At 45.1% G+C, this 19245-nt stretch overlaps 1 protein-coding gene across 1 annotated transcript in view; it reads right to left on the bottom strand.

The window, feature by feature from the left end:
• The window catches only part of PHKA1 (phosphorylase kinase regulatory subunit alpha 1), a 120852-nt gene that overhangs the window by 67196 nt on the left and 34411 nt on the right, over positions 1-19245 (bottom strand). The window contains exons 10-14 of the mRNA XM_082263171.1: positions 11894-11947; positions 11623-11745; positions 11426-11521; positions 11229-11336; positions 9313-9391 (exon numbers count right to left, since the gene is read on the bottom strand). Of these exons, the coding sequence (XP_082119297.1) occupies positions 9313-9391; positions 11229-11336; positions 11426-11521; positions 11623-11745; positions 11894-11947 (460 nt within the window). The remainder of the gene's footprint in view (positions 1-9312; positions 9392-11228; positions 11337-11425; positions 11522-11622; positions 11746-11893; positions 11948-19245) is intronic.

Below are 19245 nucleotides of genomic sequence, written 5' to 3'. Positions count from 1 at the left end.
AACTCAGCCGTCAGACCATCCGGTCCAGGTGACTTTTTGATGGCAAGCTGTTCAATTGCCCTCATCACCTCTTCAACTGTGATCTCTTCTGTCAAATTCATCAAAGGGACATCTCCACCATTTAGACCTGGAGTAGAGTCCAAAAAGCTTTCCATCTTGTCTCGGTCAAGCTCTTTCCTCCCAAGAAGTTCAGCATAAAAAGACCTTACGACCTCCAGGATCCCTGACCTGGACTTTGTCAAGGAACCTGTACTATCCTTAAGGCCAACGACCATCTTAACAGCTACACCTTGTTTGCAGTTCTGGTAAGGGTCAGGCGAGTGGTATTTCCCATAGTCCCGCTCCAGAACCAAAGAGGTATGCCGGTCATATTGACACTTCCTGAGGAGGATTTTCACTTCAGAGATTGCCCCAGGATCTCCTCCTCTCGAGACAAGAATATCCAGCTTCCTCCGCAAACGTTGGTAGGTCATGTATCTATTAAACTGTTTTTTATTGGCTAGGCCCCTGAAGAATCCAGCAATCCTCTTTTTGGTCAGCTCCCACCACTCAGCCTTGCTGCTACAAAAGTCCAGGATGGTCACCTGTGCCTGAAAGAATTCCTCAAAGGATTGTCTAACATGTTCTTCCTCAAGGAGTGTTGAATTTAATCGCCAGATGCCCTTGCCCCTCTGAGGGAAATCTGAAGCATTCAAGACCACAGATAGCATACAGTGATCAGAGAACTCCACTGCCTGCACCACTGGGGGTGAGAAAGCAGAGGCCTCCTTCAAAAAAAACCTATCTATCCTACTCTGACTATTACCTCGATGAAAGGTGAACCCTGTGTCATCCGGAAGGTGCTTAATGTGCACATCCACAAGACCAGCATCCCTAACCATACTATTTAAAAAAAAGCTATCATATCCCAGCCTGTCATTGAAATCCTTCCTGTCCTTGGGCCTAGTCACAGTATTAAAGTCCCCTCCAAAAACCACTTGCCGGGATGTAAAAAGAAATGGCTTGATCCTTGTAAAAAGGCATTTCCTGTCCCACTTTGTGTGCGGCCCATAAATATTAATTAGGCGCAGGTCCTGCCCTCCCACAAGAACGTCTAAGACCATACATCTCCCAATCTCCACCTCAATAACCCGCCGGACAGTTACCATGCCGGTTTTAAACAACACCGCCACCCCGCCGTAAGGCTCGGCCGCAAGAGACCAGTAAGATGGACCATACCTCCACTCTCTCTTGGCCATATGAATATCTGCCAAGGAGGTGAGCCTAGTCTCCTGCAAAAATAAAATTTCAGCATCTAATTGGCTGAACAAAAAGAAGGCCATAGAACGAGCTCTTACTGACTTAATACTGGCGACATTTATTGTCACCACTTTTAACGGAGGGGGAACCGCCATTTGGGTTATTGGGTGGATTGCTTCTTAGCTCCCCTCTGCTGCTCATCACCAGAAGCCTCTCTCTTTCTTGAAGCCTCCTCCAACTCCATTTCAATTTCTGAATTCTGCTCAGAAGAATCCCCAGATGAGGAGATATCCCAAGCAGAAGTCCTATACCGGTTGGAGACAGTCACTGGGGCATCCTGTCCCTGTTCCATCCTCCCCGTCTGTCTCTTCCGCCTTACAACCTTCCTTCTCTCCTCCAGGTACTGCAGGTCAGATTCAGAGATGCTTTCATCTCTTGTTTTCTTCTTTGAAGTCTTCACAGAAGACTTCTTTACAGAGGAAGCCGCAGCAACACCCTTTTTGGTACCCTCTACCACTGGTGGGTGGGGGGCTTCTTTAAGGTCACACTTAGGAAGGGAAGACTGATCGGGAATAACTGACTCAGGGGGCACAGACTTGGCAGATTCTGACACAAGAGGAGCCGGTACAGTAGGCTGGGGGGACACAGGGACAGACACAGAAGGAATACTTACAGATACAGGAGGGGTGGGCACAGGGACTGGGGAGGGATCCTGAACAAGACCAGGGGAGTCAGTCACCGCAGAGGAGGGTGGTACACCAGGGGCCTCATCCTCCATCCTGTCCAGCCTTAAGAGGTCATCTATCACCTCTCTATCCATATTATGCCAGGCTTCAGGACATCGGCTGTAGGGGTGGCCAAGGCGCAGGCACAGGTTGCACCTTATGGCCTGGGTGCAGTCCCTGGCCACATGACCCTGTCCCCGACACACTGAACAGATCAGTGCTGAACAAGAGGAGCTAAAATGGCCCTTTTCTCCACAGCGGTGACACAGTTTTGGCTGACCGGGATAAAAAATAGTCATCCTATCCCTCCCTATAAAAGCAGAGGAGGGCAGGTGACGGACAACATTCCCATCCCTAGCCAACCTGACCGTTACCGACCAACCCCCGGTCCAGATGCCACGCTCATCATGAATTTTATCCGGCCTGGTCAAAACATCCCCATAATTTCTCAACCAGACCTCTAAGTCCCGAGCAGGAACACTCTCATTTGTAAGGACAATAGTAATTTTCTTTACTGTTGACCTTTGGGAAACTGCCACTGGCACCAGACCTTCCCATTCGGGTCTTGACCTGCACCGAGCCATATATCGTTCCTAGAACAAGTCAAGACCCTCTGGTCTGGTGAAACTAACTGTGTATTCCCGGCTTCCAGCCACATGTATCAGGGCATATAGGTCATTAGCCCCAAAACCCATATCTAAGATCAGGTCCACCACCATACGCCTTGCTAGAGGGACTGCACCACCTTCCCATTTAAGGAGGACTACGTTCCGCCTTGGACCCCCAGCAGAAGCCATAGATCCAATACCAGATCCAATGGTGCTCATAGTGGCAGCCTGCGAGGGAAAACCCTGATTAGAAGCAGAGCTCCTCCTGGATTGTAACCTTGGCTTGGTGATATTGCCAGGAGCACAGCTTACCACCTGTGCAAATGTAGGTTTTTTAGGGCCAAGACCCCACACTGATGTCACATTATCAGGTACATTACTATTATTATTTTTACCAGCTTGGCCTAAACAAGCAGCATTATCAGTTCCACATATAATGGTGGGATCCACCATGCCTGCAATGTTATTAGGGATAACTGTTTCTGATGCAGTACCAGATGCTTCCTGCTGCTGCGCTGTAGAGTCCTGTTCAACAGTGACTGAAATAGTTTTAAGCTCAGCAGAAGGGGGGTTAATCGGCTCTTCTGGGTTTTGTGGTTCTTCAGCAGAAATGTCATTTTTTAAACACAACTTTTCCTGTTTATAGACATCAGCAGCAGGCACAACATTGCTGAGCATAGGGGAATCACCCGGAGTGTCAATAGGAAACCCATCACTAGGCAAGGTGCTAAAAGGCACAAAAACTGTTTTATCTGTAAGCTGGGGCTTTATATACTTTACTTTATCAGGCACACTCTCAGGTAAGTCCTCCACATCACCAAACACCAGCTGATCTTCCTGCATTGGAGACTCCATTACCTGTATAACTTTCAACATGCCTCCTGAGCCCTGAGATGGCAATGGGCTGCTTACCTCACCTTGAGGGGGAAGGGGGTCAGAACCGGGGGTCTCCTCCTCCACCTCCATCTTTGCAAACCTCCGTTCATTGCAAAACTTCTCCCTGAAGGGACCATCCCTGCCTTCCATCATGGCCACGATAGTTTCTTGATGATCCACACGGACTTTCGCTAATTGGACCTCTGAATCCATGGATCCACGTTCTTGCTGAACAAGCCTTCACGCTGCTTTCTCAGGCGCTTTAAATCCGCTCTAAGCTTGTAGAGCTTGTCTCTCTCCTTATTGAGGACTTTGATCCCGGCCACCACTCGCTCCCGAATGGATCCAGCATCTTCATCCTCACCAGGTGCAGAGAGATCACCAACCACGGGCTGCACAGGAGCAGGGGTGCCATCCATCCGCCCAGGGGATGTCTGAGAGCCTCCAGCAGGAGAGGCCCTGCTGGCCTCCATGGCTTCCCCAGAAGGGGGCCAGGAGAGCTGGGAAGGATTTCACCTCACTCCCCTCTTTCACAGATCACCTGCAGCAGCAACAGACACACAGCCAGAGAACCTTCCAGCAGCCACACCCGAAGCTGAATGATGGGAAACTACTCCTCCCACTGACAGCAATGATGGAGCACTATTCCTCCCACTGATATCAATGATGGGACACTATTCCTTCCACTGACACCAATGATGGGACACTATTCCTCCCACTGATACCAATGATGGGACACTATTCCTCCCACTGATACCAATGATGGGACACTATTCCTCCCACTGACACCAATGATGGGACACTATTCCTCCAACTGACACCAATGATGGGACACTATTCCTCCCACTGACACCAATGATGGGACACTATTCCTCCCACTGACACCAATGATGGGACACTATTCCTCCCACTGATACCAATGATGGGACACTATTCCTCCCACTGACACCAGTGATGGGACACTATTCCTCCTCCAGCTCAACACAGGTACTTTGTAATTATTTTTACTCCCAATGGCCACAGTCTGGCCCCCCCTGAAGTCTTAAAAAACACATACACAAAATATAGATAGATATAGATATATATATATCTATCTATCTATCTCTCAATCATACATAATATATATATATATATATATATTTTTTTTTTTTTTTTTTTTATTATTAACAACAACAACACAAGGGTTATGGCTAAATGCTTCAGCCATAAACCTGGTAAACCACATCTAAGCCGCAACCTATAAATGCGTATTGCGGTCTTGAAGTGGATATCCCACCCACTTTCAGATCATATTGTAACGAGATAATCAATGTTATTTACTTCACTTGTCAGTGGTCATAACGTTATAGCTGATCGGGTATATATAGTATTCAAGCAAATTATGAACCCCCACCCCCTGAACCCAAAACCAAACTTCCTCTCATTTCCTGTTGTGTCTCAAGAACAGGAAGTAAGGCAAAATCTTCCTAATGGGAAAAGGGCAACAAAAAACAAAAAAACCTCACAGGGCTTTTACCTTTTCTCTATGCTATCCAAAAGTTCTGGCTAAAATCAACTTTAAAACCACTCCATAAGAAGACGCAAACTTCAATACATCACTGAATGCAATTCGATAAATGCAAGAAGCACCCGAATTTGACTTATTATCATCAACCTCTGGCAGCCCTTATGTAGCAGGGAGCTTAGAAAGAGGTTAGTTTTCACTGTTCAGTCACAGGATTAGAGCATTGAGATACCATACCAGTCGTGGACGGAAGTGGGTGGGGGAAGTTTGGGCTGCTCCCTCCCACCTGCTTCCTATCCACCCATTAGCAACCATGTGCTCCCAGAGTGGAGACATTTACATTTAAAAGTGTTACTGCAGATATAACAGGGTGCCGTGTCGTGGCTCTGCAGCTTACATATGTGTTTGCAAATGCGTTTCAACTAAACCCCTGTTCTTTATGTATATTGAGACAGGTCTACTTGGTTGGTGGCAGACTGGAGGGTGAGTACATCAGACTGGGGGCTGGCTGGCTCCATGCACCTCTTTTAATCCTTTTCAATTCGTTTTTTCCGATACAGGGATGGAGACGCTGGGCAGACCTGCCGGTGTCTCAATTAAAGTCCCACATAGCCCACATTGTCTATGCAACTAGGGATGGAGGCACCTCGCCTACAGGCTGGTGCTTCATTTAAAGTCCCACCGTGCCATTTTCGTGCGTTTTTGGTGGATGCAGTCTAATTTGACCCCAGTTTTTTCATATACAGGGATGGAGACCATAGCATGACCTGCTTGTCTCATGTAAAGTCCCAAATACTTTATGAAATTAGGGATGGAGGCACTGAGCTATACAGGCAAACTGCCTCAAAGTCCCAATCTGTGTTTTACACTGCATCCGCCAAGGGGTTGGAGGTGTATGCTTTTCAGCTGGTCGTTTTCAGTTTGTACCATCTTAAGAACATTGCTATTAGAGCATTGAGATACCATACCAGTCGTGGACGGAAGTGGGTGGGGGAAGTTTGGGCTGCTCCCTCCCACCTGCTTCCTATCCACCCATTAGCAACCATGTGCTCCCAGAGTGGAGACACTTACATTTAAAAGTGTTACTGCAGATATAACAGGGTGCCGTGTCGTGGCTCTGCAGCTTACATATGTGTTTGCAAATGCGTGTCAACTAAACCCCTGTTCTTTATGTATATTGAGACAGGTCTACTTGGTTGGTGGCAGACTGGAGGGCGAGTACATCAGACTGGGGGCTGGCTGGCTCCATGCACCTCTTTTAATCCTTTTCAATTCGTTTTTTTTACAGGATAACAGTTAGCAGGAGACCTGTAAGTAAAAGCGAAACTGCAGCAAAGAAAGATCAGGCCTCCTGCCCTGCGAGATATAGAGGGGCTGTACTCTATAGCAGAGCTGTGTACATCCCAGGACTGCATGGACAGAAATACAAATCCTTTGGCAGATGAAAATGCTCCCTTGCATTTATTTCTTCTGTGTATTTATTTCTTCTGGAGTTCAGCTTTTGAGAGAACATTGAATGCATAAGTATAAAAAGTAATAATATGAATAAAAATAAAAAAAAAAAAAAAAAAAAAAATCGGCGCTAATTTCAAAGTGAACAATAATCACAAATGAATAAAAGAATGATCATACAATCAATAAAACTGTAAGATCATAAAATATAACATATAGTAAAAAAGGTGCATATGTGAACCAATGACATATATGATAAAATCCAATAAATAAATAAAAAAAAAAATAAATGTGGAAGATTATACTAACACAGTGCTGTGCATCACACACATAATAAAAATGCATAACAGGCCATAAAAATATTTAGTGCAAATATATTCACTAAGGATGTGAAAATAAATAAATAAGTTCATAAGAAGAAAAAGTCCATGTGCAGGGAAAAAAAAATAAATAAATAATCACGTACTGGTGATCTGAACACGTGGTGTAAATTATCACTCCCAATGGTGATATTATTATGAACTTTATTTATTAATTTCACGTCCTTAGTGAATATATTTTCACTAAATATTTGTATGGACTGTTCTGCATTTATTATGTGTGTGATGCAATAAAAATAAATGTGGAAGATTATACTAACACAGTGCTGTGCATCACACACAATAAATGCAGAACAGTCCATAAAAATATTTAGTGCAAATATATTCGCTAAGGATGTAAAATTACATAAATAAAAGTTCATAAGAATGAAAAAAAAATCCATGTGCAAAGTGCAGAATTATGTGTGTGATGCACAGCACTGTTATGAAATAAAAATAAATGTGGAAGATTATACTATGTTGACCTTATTTATTTATTTATTTTCACATCCTTAGTGAATATATTTGCACTAAATATTTGTATGGACTGTTATGCATTTATTATTTGTGTGATGCACAGCACTGTTATGAAATAAAAATAAATGTGGAAGATTATACTAACACAGTGCTGTGCATCACACACATAATAAATGCATAACAGTCCATAAAAATATTTAGTGAAAATATATTCACTAAGGATGTGAAAATAAATAAATAAAAGTTCAGAAGAAGAAAAAAAGTCGATGTGCACAGTGCAGAAAAAAACAAAAAAAAAAAAAATTAGGTACTGGTGATCTGAACACGTGGCGTAAATTAGCACTCCCAATGGTGATATTATGTTGACCTTATTTATTTATTTAGTTTCACATCCTTAGTGAATATATTTGCACTAAATGTTTTTATGGACTGTTATGCATTTATTGTGTGTGTGATGCACAGCACTGTTATGAAATAAAAATAAATGTGGAAGATTATACTAACACAGTGCTGTGCATCACACACATAATAAATGCACAACAGTCCAAGAAAATAAAAAAATAAAAAAAAATAAATAAAGTTCATAAGAATAAAAAAAGTCCATGTACAAAGTGCAGAAAAAATAAAATCAGGTACTGGTGATCTGAACATGTGGTGTAAATTATCACTCCCAATGGTGATATTATGATGAACTTATTTATTTATTTTCACATCCTTAGTGAATATATTTGCACAAAATTTTTTTCATGGACTGTTATGCATTTATTATTTGTGAGATGCACAGCACTGTTAGTATAATTTATTTTTATTTCATAACACACACACATAATAAATGCATAACAGTCCATAAAAATATTTAGTGCAAATATATTCACTAAGGATGTAAAAATAAACAAATAAAGTTCATAAGAATAAAAAAAAAATCCATGTGCAAAGTGCAGAATTATGTGTGTGATGCACAGCACTGTTATGAAATAAAAATAAAATGTGGAAGATTATACTAACACAGTGCTGTGCATCACACACATAATAAATGCATAACAGTCCATAAAAATATATATTCACTAAGGATGTGAAAATAAAAAAAAATAAATAAATAAAGTTCTTAAGAATAAAAAAAAAGTCCATGTGCAAAGTGCAGAAAAAATAAAATCAGGTACTGGTGATCTGAACATGTGGTGTAAATTATCCCTCCCAATGGTGATATTATGATGAACTTATTTATTTATTTATTTTCACGTCCTTAGTGAATATATTTGCACTAAATATTTTTATGGACTGTTATGCATTTATTATTTGTGAGATGCACAGCACTGTTAGTATAATCTTCCACATTTATTTTTAATTTTAGTATAATCTTCTACCTTTATTTTTATTTTAGTATAATATTCCACATTTATTTTTATTTATTGGATTTTTATTACACAAGTCATTGGTTCACATATGCGCCTTATTTTATATGTTATATTTATGATCTTACACAGTTTATTGATTTTTATCATCATTGATTTGAGATGGTTATTCACTTTGAAATTAGCGCCGATTTATTTTTATTCATATTATTACTTTTATACTTATGGATTCAATGTTCGCTCTAAAGCTGAACTCCAGGCAAACCGCTAAATACACAGAAGAAATAAATACAAGGGAGCAGTTTCGTCTGCCAAAGGATTTGTATTTCTGTCCATGCAGTCCTGGGATGTATGATGTCCGATTTATTTTTATTCATCCTTCTATGTTATGTGGTGACACTACAAGAATTGGCAGCTTTTTTCCCCTTATTAAATTATTTTATTATCCCTTTGGATTAATTTCACTTACTTCACTGGTAGCGCATTGGCTTTCTACCTGATAAAAGTAATAAAGCCTAACCACTGAACAAAATTCATACAGGAACTGCTAAACCATTGAGTTCAAGATATGAAAAACAAAATGTATCGATTTAATTTTTTTTATCAATAACTCCAAAGTATATAGCAAAAATATAAATGTACTTATACAATTTTTCATCTTTACAGCTTAATCATACTAATAAAATGAACGGAGACCCAGCCATTCCGATTTTCCTTTACCTTGGACAACCACATCTGGTTTGGGAACTGTAGAAAATCTCCTGTTTAAAGGATCAATCTCTCCTGGAGCAAGGAAACCCTAGACAATGAGAGAAGTGTGGATTACTTCAAATGGGACCGTGAGATTTATCAACAATATCTCTCAAGAAATATATGAAGACTATTCCTGGTCGGTATGATTCTGAACATGTTCATTGAAAGAGCTGGTCACATTGGCCTCTGTTCCATGTTCTTCAATGTAGGAGATGGACAGTCTGTCACTGGTGGTCTCTTCCTATTGTCTGTGTATTAAGGTGTTATGCGTTTTCTGTTAAGCATGTCTGTCCCATTGTTAATTAACTCACCTATTGTTTCTGTCCAGAAGGCTAGGTAAATAGCTCAGGTTAATTATATTTCTGTATACAATGTCATCGGTATATATGATAATGTAATCAGGCACCTGACCTAATGGGGTATATATTCGGTGTGAGTTTGTTCAATAAATGTTCCAGATCTTCTACAAGCTATCGTCAGCAAGTTTTGTATGGGGGGCGGCTAGAATATCTGATATCTATGTTCAAGACTGAAAGAAGCGGTATTCTGACAGAAGCCCACAAGCGCATTGTGGGGTCGGGGTTCCTTTACAGTGGAGCAAAAGAAAAATGTGGGTTTTGTTTGGATGGAAAGGAGAAGGGGAAGGGAGAAAGGAAAGGAGAAAGAAAGGGAGAAGGAAGGAAGGGAGATGGAATGAGAGGAAAGAAAAGCAAAAAAGGGGAAAGAAGGGAAGAAAAAGGAAAAGGAAAGGATGAAAAAACTAAAAGAATGGGGGGGGATGGAAAGGGAATAAAATAAAAAAGGAAAGAAGAAAAAAGGAGGGAAGGGAAAGAAGAGAAAAAGAAAAAAGGAAAAATTAGAGAAAACATGAAAAAGGAAAAAAAAAAGGGAAGGGAAAAGATAGATAAGGGGAAGGTAGGGAAGCAGAGGGAAAGCAAAGGAAAGGATGAAAAGGAAAAAAAAAAAAAAAAAAAAAAAAAAAAGGGGGGGGGGGGAGATGGGAAGGAAAGAAAGAAAAAAAAAAAAAAAAGGAAAGGAAGGAGGGAAGGGAAGGGAAGGTAAGGAAAAGGGGAAAGAAGGAAAAAGGGAAGGATAAGGTGAAAGTAGGGAAGGAAAGCAAAGGAAATGATGAGAAAGAAAAAGTGGAGGGGAAATGTGAAGGAAAGAAGGAAAGGAAAGAATAAGGGTAGGGAAGCGGAGGGAAAGCAAAGGAAAGGATGAAAAAGGAAAATAGGGGGGGGGGGGAATGGGAAGGAAAGAAAAAAAAAAGGAAAGGAGAAGGAAGGAGGGAAGGGAAGGTAAAGAAAGGAAAAAGGGGAAAGAAGGGAAGGATAAGGTGAAAGTAGGAAAGGAAAGCACAGGAAAGGATGAAAAACAAAAAGGGGGGAATGGGAAGGAAAGAAAATGAGAAGGAAGGAGGGAAGGGAAAGGAAAGAAAAAAGGAAGGGAAGGAAAAGGGGAAAGGAGGGAAGAATAAGGTGAAGGTAGGGAATGGGAAGGAAAGCAAAAGGAAAAGGAAGGGAAGGAGAAGGAAGAGAAGGGGAACGGAAGAATAAGGGCAAGGTAAGCAATGGAAAGGAATAAAATAAATAAAAAAAAAAGAAGGAGAGAGATCAGAGATGATGTTGAAAAAAAAAAGGGGGGGGGACCAGAGAATGACAGAGTGGCAGAGAGCAGGATGAAGAGAGAAGTATGTGTAGAAAGAAAGAGAAAGCAGGAAAAGATAGAAGAAAAAAAAAATGAGAAAACAGATAGCGAGAGAGAGCGCAAGCGAAAGGGGACGGGGGACGGGGTGGAACAGACAGATACAGTGACATGGTGGGGGGTGGTTATGGAGAAAGATCTCAAGATAAGGGTAGAGGGGGAGACATGAGGTCGATTACCTCGGACATCAAACATCCTAAAATATAAAGTGACTGCCCCCACATATGTGGAAGTTTCCCCATGGCTACTCGATCTACAGAATGCGGATTTCCATACTCTTCTTCCACCTGAAAAAAAAAAAAAAGGAAAATCTCTTTAAATTCCCAGAAAATTTCCTGTCTCCAATACTGGTCCAGCAATTTCCAATGCGGCTGACCTTCTCCTCGGGAACACTGTACAATTCTGGAACTAGATTGACGCCGTGCTTCCCCTTGATGAGGACGCCCTCCAGAGCCTCTCTGTATTCCTGCACCTGGGAGAAAAAAAAAAAAAAAAAACACAAAATGAAAAAATTAAAGGATTTGTTCACTTCTGGTTTACCGGGTTCAATGTTACACACCTGCCAGGCCTCACCTGTTCCATATCCCCGATGAAAATGCCATCAAGGATTAAATACGTCCAGAACAGAGGCCACTCACACTCAATATTCTCAAACAGCTTCAGCTCTGCCGGCTCATAATACAGCCGGGTCGGATCCTGGACAAGATTCATCACACAAAGAATTTTTCAGGTATACAAAAACACAAAAACTTTACGGTAAATGAAGAAAGCATATATAAAATTATGAAGGAATATCTCATCACTTTTAGATCTCAGAACAATAATATTCGGGGAGGGCTTATACCTCTTTTGGAGTACGATATCCGTCACGCAGAAAGCGACAACAGCCATACCGGCCCTGTGCAATAAAAACACCAATCAAAAGAAAAGAACCATAAAATTCAGGCACACTACTTTAATACAGCAGTGAATTAAATACAGTAAGAAGGATGGAGGACCGGCAGTTGAAGAAAACAAAATCGTAGGAGGATAAATCTGGTCAGTGGATATGAAGACACAATCTAAAAATCACAAAATAGCTGTGCAGTTTATCTTTTTTATATTATATATATATATATATATAAAAAAACGGAATTTTTGTAAAATCTTACCTGTAAAATTCCTTTCTCTGAGTCCTCCGACAGTCGCCGCCTCTTCATATTCGTCACATATGGGGTATTAGACTTTGCTCCGAAGGAGTAGCTAGGCAACAGAATATGTTAACATTAAAGCTTTTAACATATCCCACCCTCAAGGGGTGGTCCCCTCAGTCAATACCCTCCTACTTCCTGCAACCATATCTCAGTTTTAGTGGAATAGCAGTAGAGTATACAACCAAACCCCAAAAGAGGGGCGGGGGCGGCGACTGTCGGAGGACTCAGAGAAAGGAATTTTACAGGTAAGATTTTACAAAAATTCCGTTTTCTCTTACGTCCTCCGACAGTCGCCGCCTCTTCATATTCGTCACATATGGGGACGTCCCAAAGCAGTGCAAACATGAGGGGTGGGAAACACATCCGCGCCGAAAAGGCAACGCAGTCTCCGCATCAAAGAAAGGAACCTTACCAAAGGAAGGAAACCAGCTGGGCAACAGGAAAAAACAAGTGCTCAACAGGAGCAACAACCCAGGAAAATACAAAAAACCAGGGAATGTAAAACATATCCCAACAGCCAGAGGTCCCCAACAAGGGACCCTAGGAAATTGCCGCACTAAGAACCTTGCGGCCAAAGGAAGCATCCGCCGATGCCTGAACATCTACTTTGTAGAATCTTGTGAACGTGTGTACGGTCGACCAGGTCGCCGCCTTACACACCTGGGCTACAGAAGCCCCATGACGACAGGCCCAAGACGTACTCAAAGATCTAGTAGAGTGCGCCTTCACAGGCACAGGGGGAACCTTCCCCTGCAAAGCATAGGCCTGTTCAATGGTCTGCCTGATCCATTTGGCAATGGTAGAGGCCGAAGCCGCCATGCCCTTCCGAGGACCCTCTGGAAGAACAAACAAGGAGTCCGTCTTTCGAAAAGACTCAGTCGATTTAAGGTAAACCCTAATCGCCCGAACAACATCCAAAGAATGTAGTCCCACCTCCTTTGGATGTTTAGGGTTCGCGCACAGCGAAGGCAAGACAATATCCTCGTTAAGATGGAATTCCGAAACTCGTTTCGGAAGAAAAGAAGGATTAGGTCGCAAGACCACCTTATCCAAATGAACAACCAGGTACGGAGACTTGCAGGACAAGGCTGCCAGCTCCGACACTCTGCGAGCCGAAGTGATCGCCACCAAAAAGGCGACCTTTTTGGACAACATAGACAACGAGATCTCCCTGATCTGTTCAAAAGGAGCACGTTGCAACACAGACAGAACGAGATTCAAGTCCCAAGGGGGCAAAGGATCCCTCCTAGGAGGGACCAGATGCCTCACACCCTGAACAAAGGTGCCAACCAAAGAGTTGGAAGCCACGGGACGTTGAAACAGAACGGCCAGTGCAGGGACCTGACCCTTTATCGTAGCCAGCGCCAAACGCTGATCAACTCCCGTTTGAAGGAAAGACAGCACACGGGAAACCGAGTACGTGCGGGGTGAAAACCCCCTGGACTCACACCAGGCAAAATAGGCCTTCCAAGTACGGTAATAAACCTTCCCGGAGGAAGACTTCCTCGCGTTGATCAAAGTATGAACGACCTCCGGAGAGAGACCCTTCTCCTTCAGGACCTCGGTCTCAACAGCCAGGCCGTCAAAGCCAGCGACTGTAAAGCAGGATGGTATATCGGTCCTTGAGACAGTAGATCGTCTCGAAGAGGCAGACGCCACGGGGCGTCGACCGCCAGATTCACGAGGTCTGCGTACCAGGACCGGCGAGGCCAGTCCGGTGCCACAAGAATCACCGTGCTGCGTTCCGAGTGTAACCTGCGAAGGAACCTGGACAGCAACTGAATCGGTGGAAACGCATACATCAGCCTGTACTGATGCCACGGGGCCACTAACGCGTCCGACGCGTCTGCCCGAGGGTCGCGCGTCCTTGCCACGAACCTCTTCACCTTGTAGAGGAGACGAGACGCGAACAGGTCCACATCTGGAAGACCCCACTTCGCGCACAACATCTGGAAGACAGCCGGGTGGAGAGACCATTCCCCCTGATCCAGGGTCTGGCGACTCAGATAGTCCACCTGCCAGTTCTCCACCCCCGGAATGTGCACCGCCGTTATCGCCGGGACATGAGTCTCGGCCCAAGTCAGAATGTCGGCCACTTCTCGAGCCGCTCGGGCACTCCTGGTGCCCCCTTGGTGGTTGATGTAGGCCACCGCCGTGGCATTGTCCGTCTGCACCCGAACCGGGCAGCCCTGCAGCCGGTCCGTCCAGCGATGAAGACAGAGACTTATAGCACGCAATTCCAGAATGTTGATCGGAAGGGAAGACTCCCCCTCCGACCAAGTTCCCTGGGCGGATAGAACGCCCAGAACACCACCCCAGCCCGACAGGCTGGCATCCGTGGTGATCACCGTCCACGAGACAGGACGAAACGACTTGCCCCCGGACACCATCGGGGACTGGAGCCACCACAGAAGGTCTCTTCTGGTGCGATGACTCAACGAGATTTGAAGATCCAGAGATTGAGGTCGCCCGTCCCACCTGGACAGGATCTCCGCTTGGAGACCCCGCGTGTGAAACTGGGCGAAGGGAATCGCCTCGAAGGCCCGAGACCATCAATCCCAGACATCTCATGCACGTCCGCAGAGACGAGTGCGGAACGTCCCTGAGGGACCTGACTTCCTCCTGAAGAGTTCTGAGTTTGTCTTCCAGCAGGAAGACCTTCGCCTGCACCGAGTCCAGAATCATTCCCAGGTAGGGAAGACGAACCGACGGACTCAGTGTCGACTTTGGAAAATTTATCGTCCAACCAAACTCCTGTAGAGTTTGCATCGTGACAGACAGGTCCTTCTCCAGACCCTGGCTGGTCGCAGACCGAACCAGAATGTCGTCCAGATACCCCAGGACAGAAATGCCCTGGGCCCTCAATAATGCCAGAACCGGTGCAAGCACCTTGGTGAAGACCCGCGGAGCCGAGGCGAGACCAAAAGGCAACGCCACGAACTGGTAGTGATCCTCCGCAATGGCAAATCGAAGGAACCTCTGGTGACCCTCGAAAATGGGGATGTGAAGATACGCATCCTTCAAATCGATGGAGGCCATGAATTCCCCCGGAACCAGGGCAGCCACCACCGACCGCAGGAATTCCATGCGGAACTTGCGAACCCGCACAGAGCGGTTCAGAGCCTTCAAGTCCAGAATTGGACGAACCTTGCCCTCCTTTCTGGGCACGGTGAACAGATTGGAATAAAACCCCCGAAATCTGTCCCGATGAGGCACCGGAACCACCACTCCCTGAGCCCTCAGGTCCCGCACCGCCAGGTGCAGGTCCCGCAAGCGCTCTGGAGACAGTTGAAGATTTGAGGGAAAAAATCTGCTCTCCGGCCGAGAGAGAAACTCGATCTTGTAACCAGACCGAACGATTTCCTGAACCCATCTGTCCCGCACACGGGCCAACCAGGGCCGAAGAAAACCGAGCAAGCGTCCCCCCACCCCAAAACTGGGTGAGGGCGCCCCTTCAGGCCGAACTGTTATGGGCCGCAGATCCGGATTGACCGGACTTCTGTTTCCCAGACCAGGGCTTCTTCTGAGAGCCTTGACCTTTGAACGGCTTGCCCTTGTAGTGCGGCCGGAAGGCACGAAAGGACCCCTGAGGGGGCCGAAAATTAGCATGCTTCTTCCCAGAAGCCCCCTTAGCCTTGGGGAAATGGGGCAAGAGAGTGCTCTTACCCCCGGTGATCCCCTTAATCAACACATCCAAGGACTCCCCAAAAAGGCGAGACCCATCATAAGGTAGATTGGCTAAGGTCTTACGTGAAGACTGGTCCACCGACCAACATTTTAACCAAACCAGGCGGCGAGACAACACCGCCACGCTGTGCACGAGTGCAGCTAACGGAACCAGGTCCAGGTCCGCATCACACAGATACATGACACCCTGGTGGATTTGATCCACCATATCCAGGGTCGCCGGCGAGGCCGAATCGGCCACTAGGACGCGCCTAAGCATCTGCGTCCAACTTGCGATCGCCTGGGCCACCATGAGAGAAGCAAACAGAGCCTTAAGCATAGAACCCGTAACAGAATAAGTATGACGGGCAAGAGACTCCAATCTCCTATCCGTGGCATCACGGAACACAGGGGAATCCTCTGCAGGAATCGCAGTGGCTTTGTTTAAAACCGCAATTGCCTGATCCACTGGGGGAGGCACACACCACCTTTCATCAGTGGAAGGGGAGAAAGGATAACGCAGCTTAAATCTACTTGGTACAGCAAAAGGTTTGCGCAGATTGCGGCATTGTTCCTTAACAGCGCGCTGAAAATCATCATTGCAGGGAAAAACCTGCGGCGTCCTGCGTTTTCTCTGCGTCCCATAAGCCGCCAAGGCGGCGGGAGGACACACTTCATCCTGCAAACGCAGCGTTTGCTTTATGGAAGCAATCAACTCATCCATGATTGCAAGCTCTTCAGGCGAGCCAGGGGGAGAATTATCAACCCCCTCAACATCAGCCTCCACCTCGGACCCCACTAGATCTAGGGAGGAGCGGGAACCCGATAAGGAGGCCCCCGCCATAACAGCCCCATCACCTTCACCCTCAGAATCAGAGGAAAGAACAACTCTGGGCCTTTTAGTAGATTGAGCAGCCACCAGCATCTGTACCTGAGCAGCAAGGCCAGCCACAATAGTGGCTAAATCCCCCCCTGGGGGGGAAACAGCGGTCCCCTGGCTTTCCACCAAGGCGGTAGGAAATTTGCCCTCCTGAGAATCCATTGCCCCTGTAATGCTGTACAATAAAGGGTTAACTGCCCCTTTAAGCAAGCGCGGCAAGCGCAGCCCACCGCACCACACTCAAGCACAATGAGACCCCCACAGGGAATATGCAAACTGAACACAGGCAATGGATAGCAAGAACAGAAGGATAAAACCTGAGGAGACCCTCGCCGCTGCTGCTGCCTCGATCGGTGTTCCTGGAAAGAGGAAGTGATGCTGCCAGGGCGCTCTATGAAAGCCTATGGAGGCTACAAGAAAATGGCCGCCATGCATGTAAAACATGCGGCCGGAGCGAGTGTAGGCAAAATGGCGCTGTTTGGCGCCGAAACCGCCGCTCCACAGTGCAGTAAAGCACACATGACATCCCTGTATAAGAATACATGTCAGATCGCCGCAGCGATCGCTGTATATGCCCAAACATGCCAAAAAAACATGCCCCACAGCACACAGCTTCACACACTGACCAGACTGACACACACAGTGTCACACAGCTCCCCCCCCCCCCCCCCTTGCAGCCCACAGCATGCAGCCGAGAGATAGGGAGACAAGCAGTGTGAATAGAGGCAGGTTACACAGTCCCAGACTGACACCCCCCCAGACAGACAGGTCCCCACATAAATACACTTACCTCACATGGCGTGGGGGACCCGCACAGGCGAACAAGCCGCTGCACATGAGGCAGGGAGAGTCGCAATTCAAGACGCACAAAATGGGGGTTAAGAAACCGCACAGCGTCCAGTGAGGTAGCCACCTCACCAATCATCCCTGCACCGAACAGGGATGGGTCGTTCACTGTGCCAGGAGCGTTACCTGGCTGAACGCTCGATGGCAGGCTGGGAAGCCACTGACCCACGACCTGCGACCAGGGGGATCAGCCCGAGACCCAGCCCGCATGATCCTCTTCATCAGAAGAACTAACTAACGCTGACAAAAATAACAGCTAAGTAAAAGGTAGAGAGAAAACTCAAACAAAATTTCAAAAAGAAGAAAGTCTGGGGCAGAAAGCCCCAGCACAGAAAAAGCCAGCCACTCCTGACAAGCTAGACATTAAAACTGAGATATGGTTGCAGGAAGTAGGAGGGTATTGACTGAGGGGACCACCCCTTGAGGGTGGGATATGTTAAAAGCTTTAATGTTAACATATTCTGTTGCCTAGCTACTCCTTCGGAGCAAAGTCTAATACCCCATATGTGACGAATATGAAGAGGCGGCGACTGTCGGAGGACGTAAGAGAAATATATATATGTGTGTATGTATGTATGTATGTATGTATGTATGTATGTATGTATGTATGCACACACACATATATATATATATATATATATATATATATATATATATATATATATATATATATATATATATATATATATATATATATATACACATATATATATATATATATATATACATATATATATATATACATACATACATACATACACACACACACACTTTCCTTCTGTATTGAATTGTATTGTAACTGCCTGTACTTTGTAAAGAGCAGCAAAACTGTGGGCACTATATAAATACTAGAATAATAATTTATATTTTATTATTCATTTTTTATTATATTCATTTATTTAAACTCTTTTTGCACTTTATTTGCATTTTTTTTTTTTTTTTTATCACCACACCCTTTGAAACTACAAAATCCAAAACCCACCCCTCCCCCATGCTGTTTGTTTAAAGAAAATTCATTCCTCTGTCAATGCTACGTGCTCTGGCAACTCTCCCTCTATTGTATGCATTATATTCACCCCCCTCCCCCCATCCACACTATTTACTAATCTCTCCCGGAGGCATACTGCCCGTGGTCATACTTTCCTCAGTCTTCTCCTATAGATACTGACCCTTGACATTTGCACTGCACTCCTCTCCTATAAATACGGTCATAGACTCCGTACTCTCCAGTACATACTGCCCACTGTCATACCCTCCTGTACATAAGGACCATACTCATCCCCTCCACACTCCTCTTCTATACATATTGCCCACTGTCATACCCTCCCCACTCCTCTCCTGTATATACTGCCCGCTGTCATATCCTCCACACTCCTCTCCTGTATATACCGCCCACTGTCATCCCCTCCTCACTCCTCGCCTGTACATACTGCCCACTGTCATACCCACATCACTCCTCTCCTGTACATATTGCCCGCCTTCATACCCTCCTGTACATAATGACAATAGTCATCCCCTCCACACTCCTCTTCTGTAAATACTGCCCACTGTCATACCCCACACACTCCTCTCCTGTACATACGACCTAATGTATGTACAGGAGACTACCCA

This window comes from Pelophylax lessonae, assembly GCF_965119305.1.
Source record: "Pelophylax lessonae genome assembly, chromosome: 7".
Lineage (NCBI taxonomy): Eukaryota > Metazoa > Chordata > Amphibia > Anura > Ranidae > Pelophylax > Pelophylax lessonae.
Note: the sequence above shows the minus strand (reverse complement) of the source record. Positions and strands in the feature narration are given on the sequence as shown.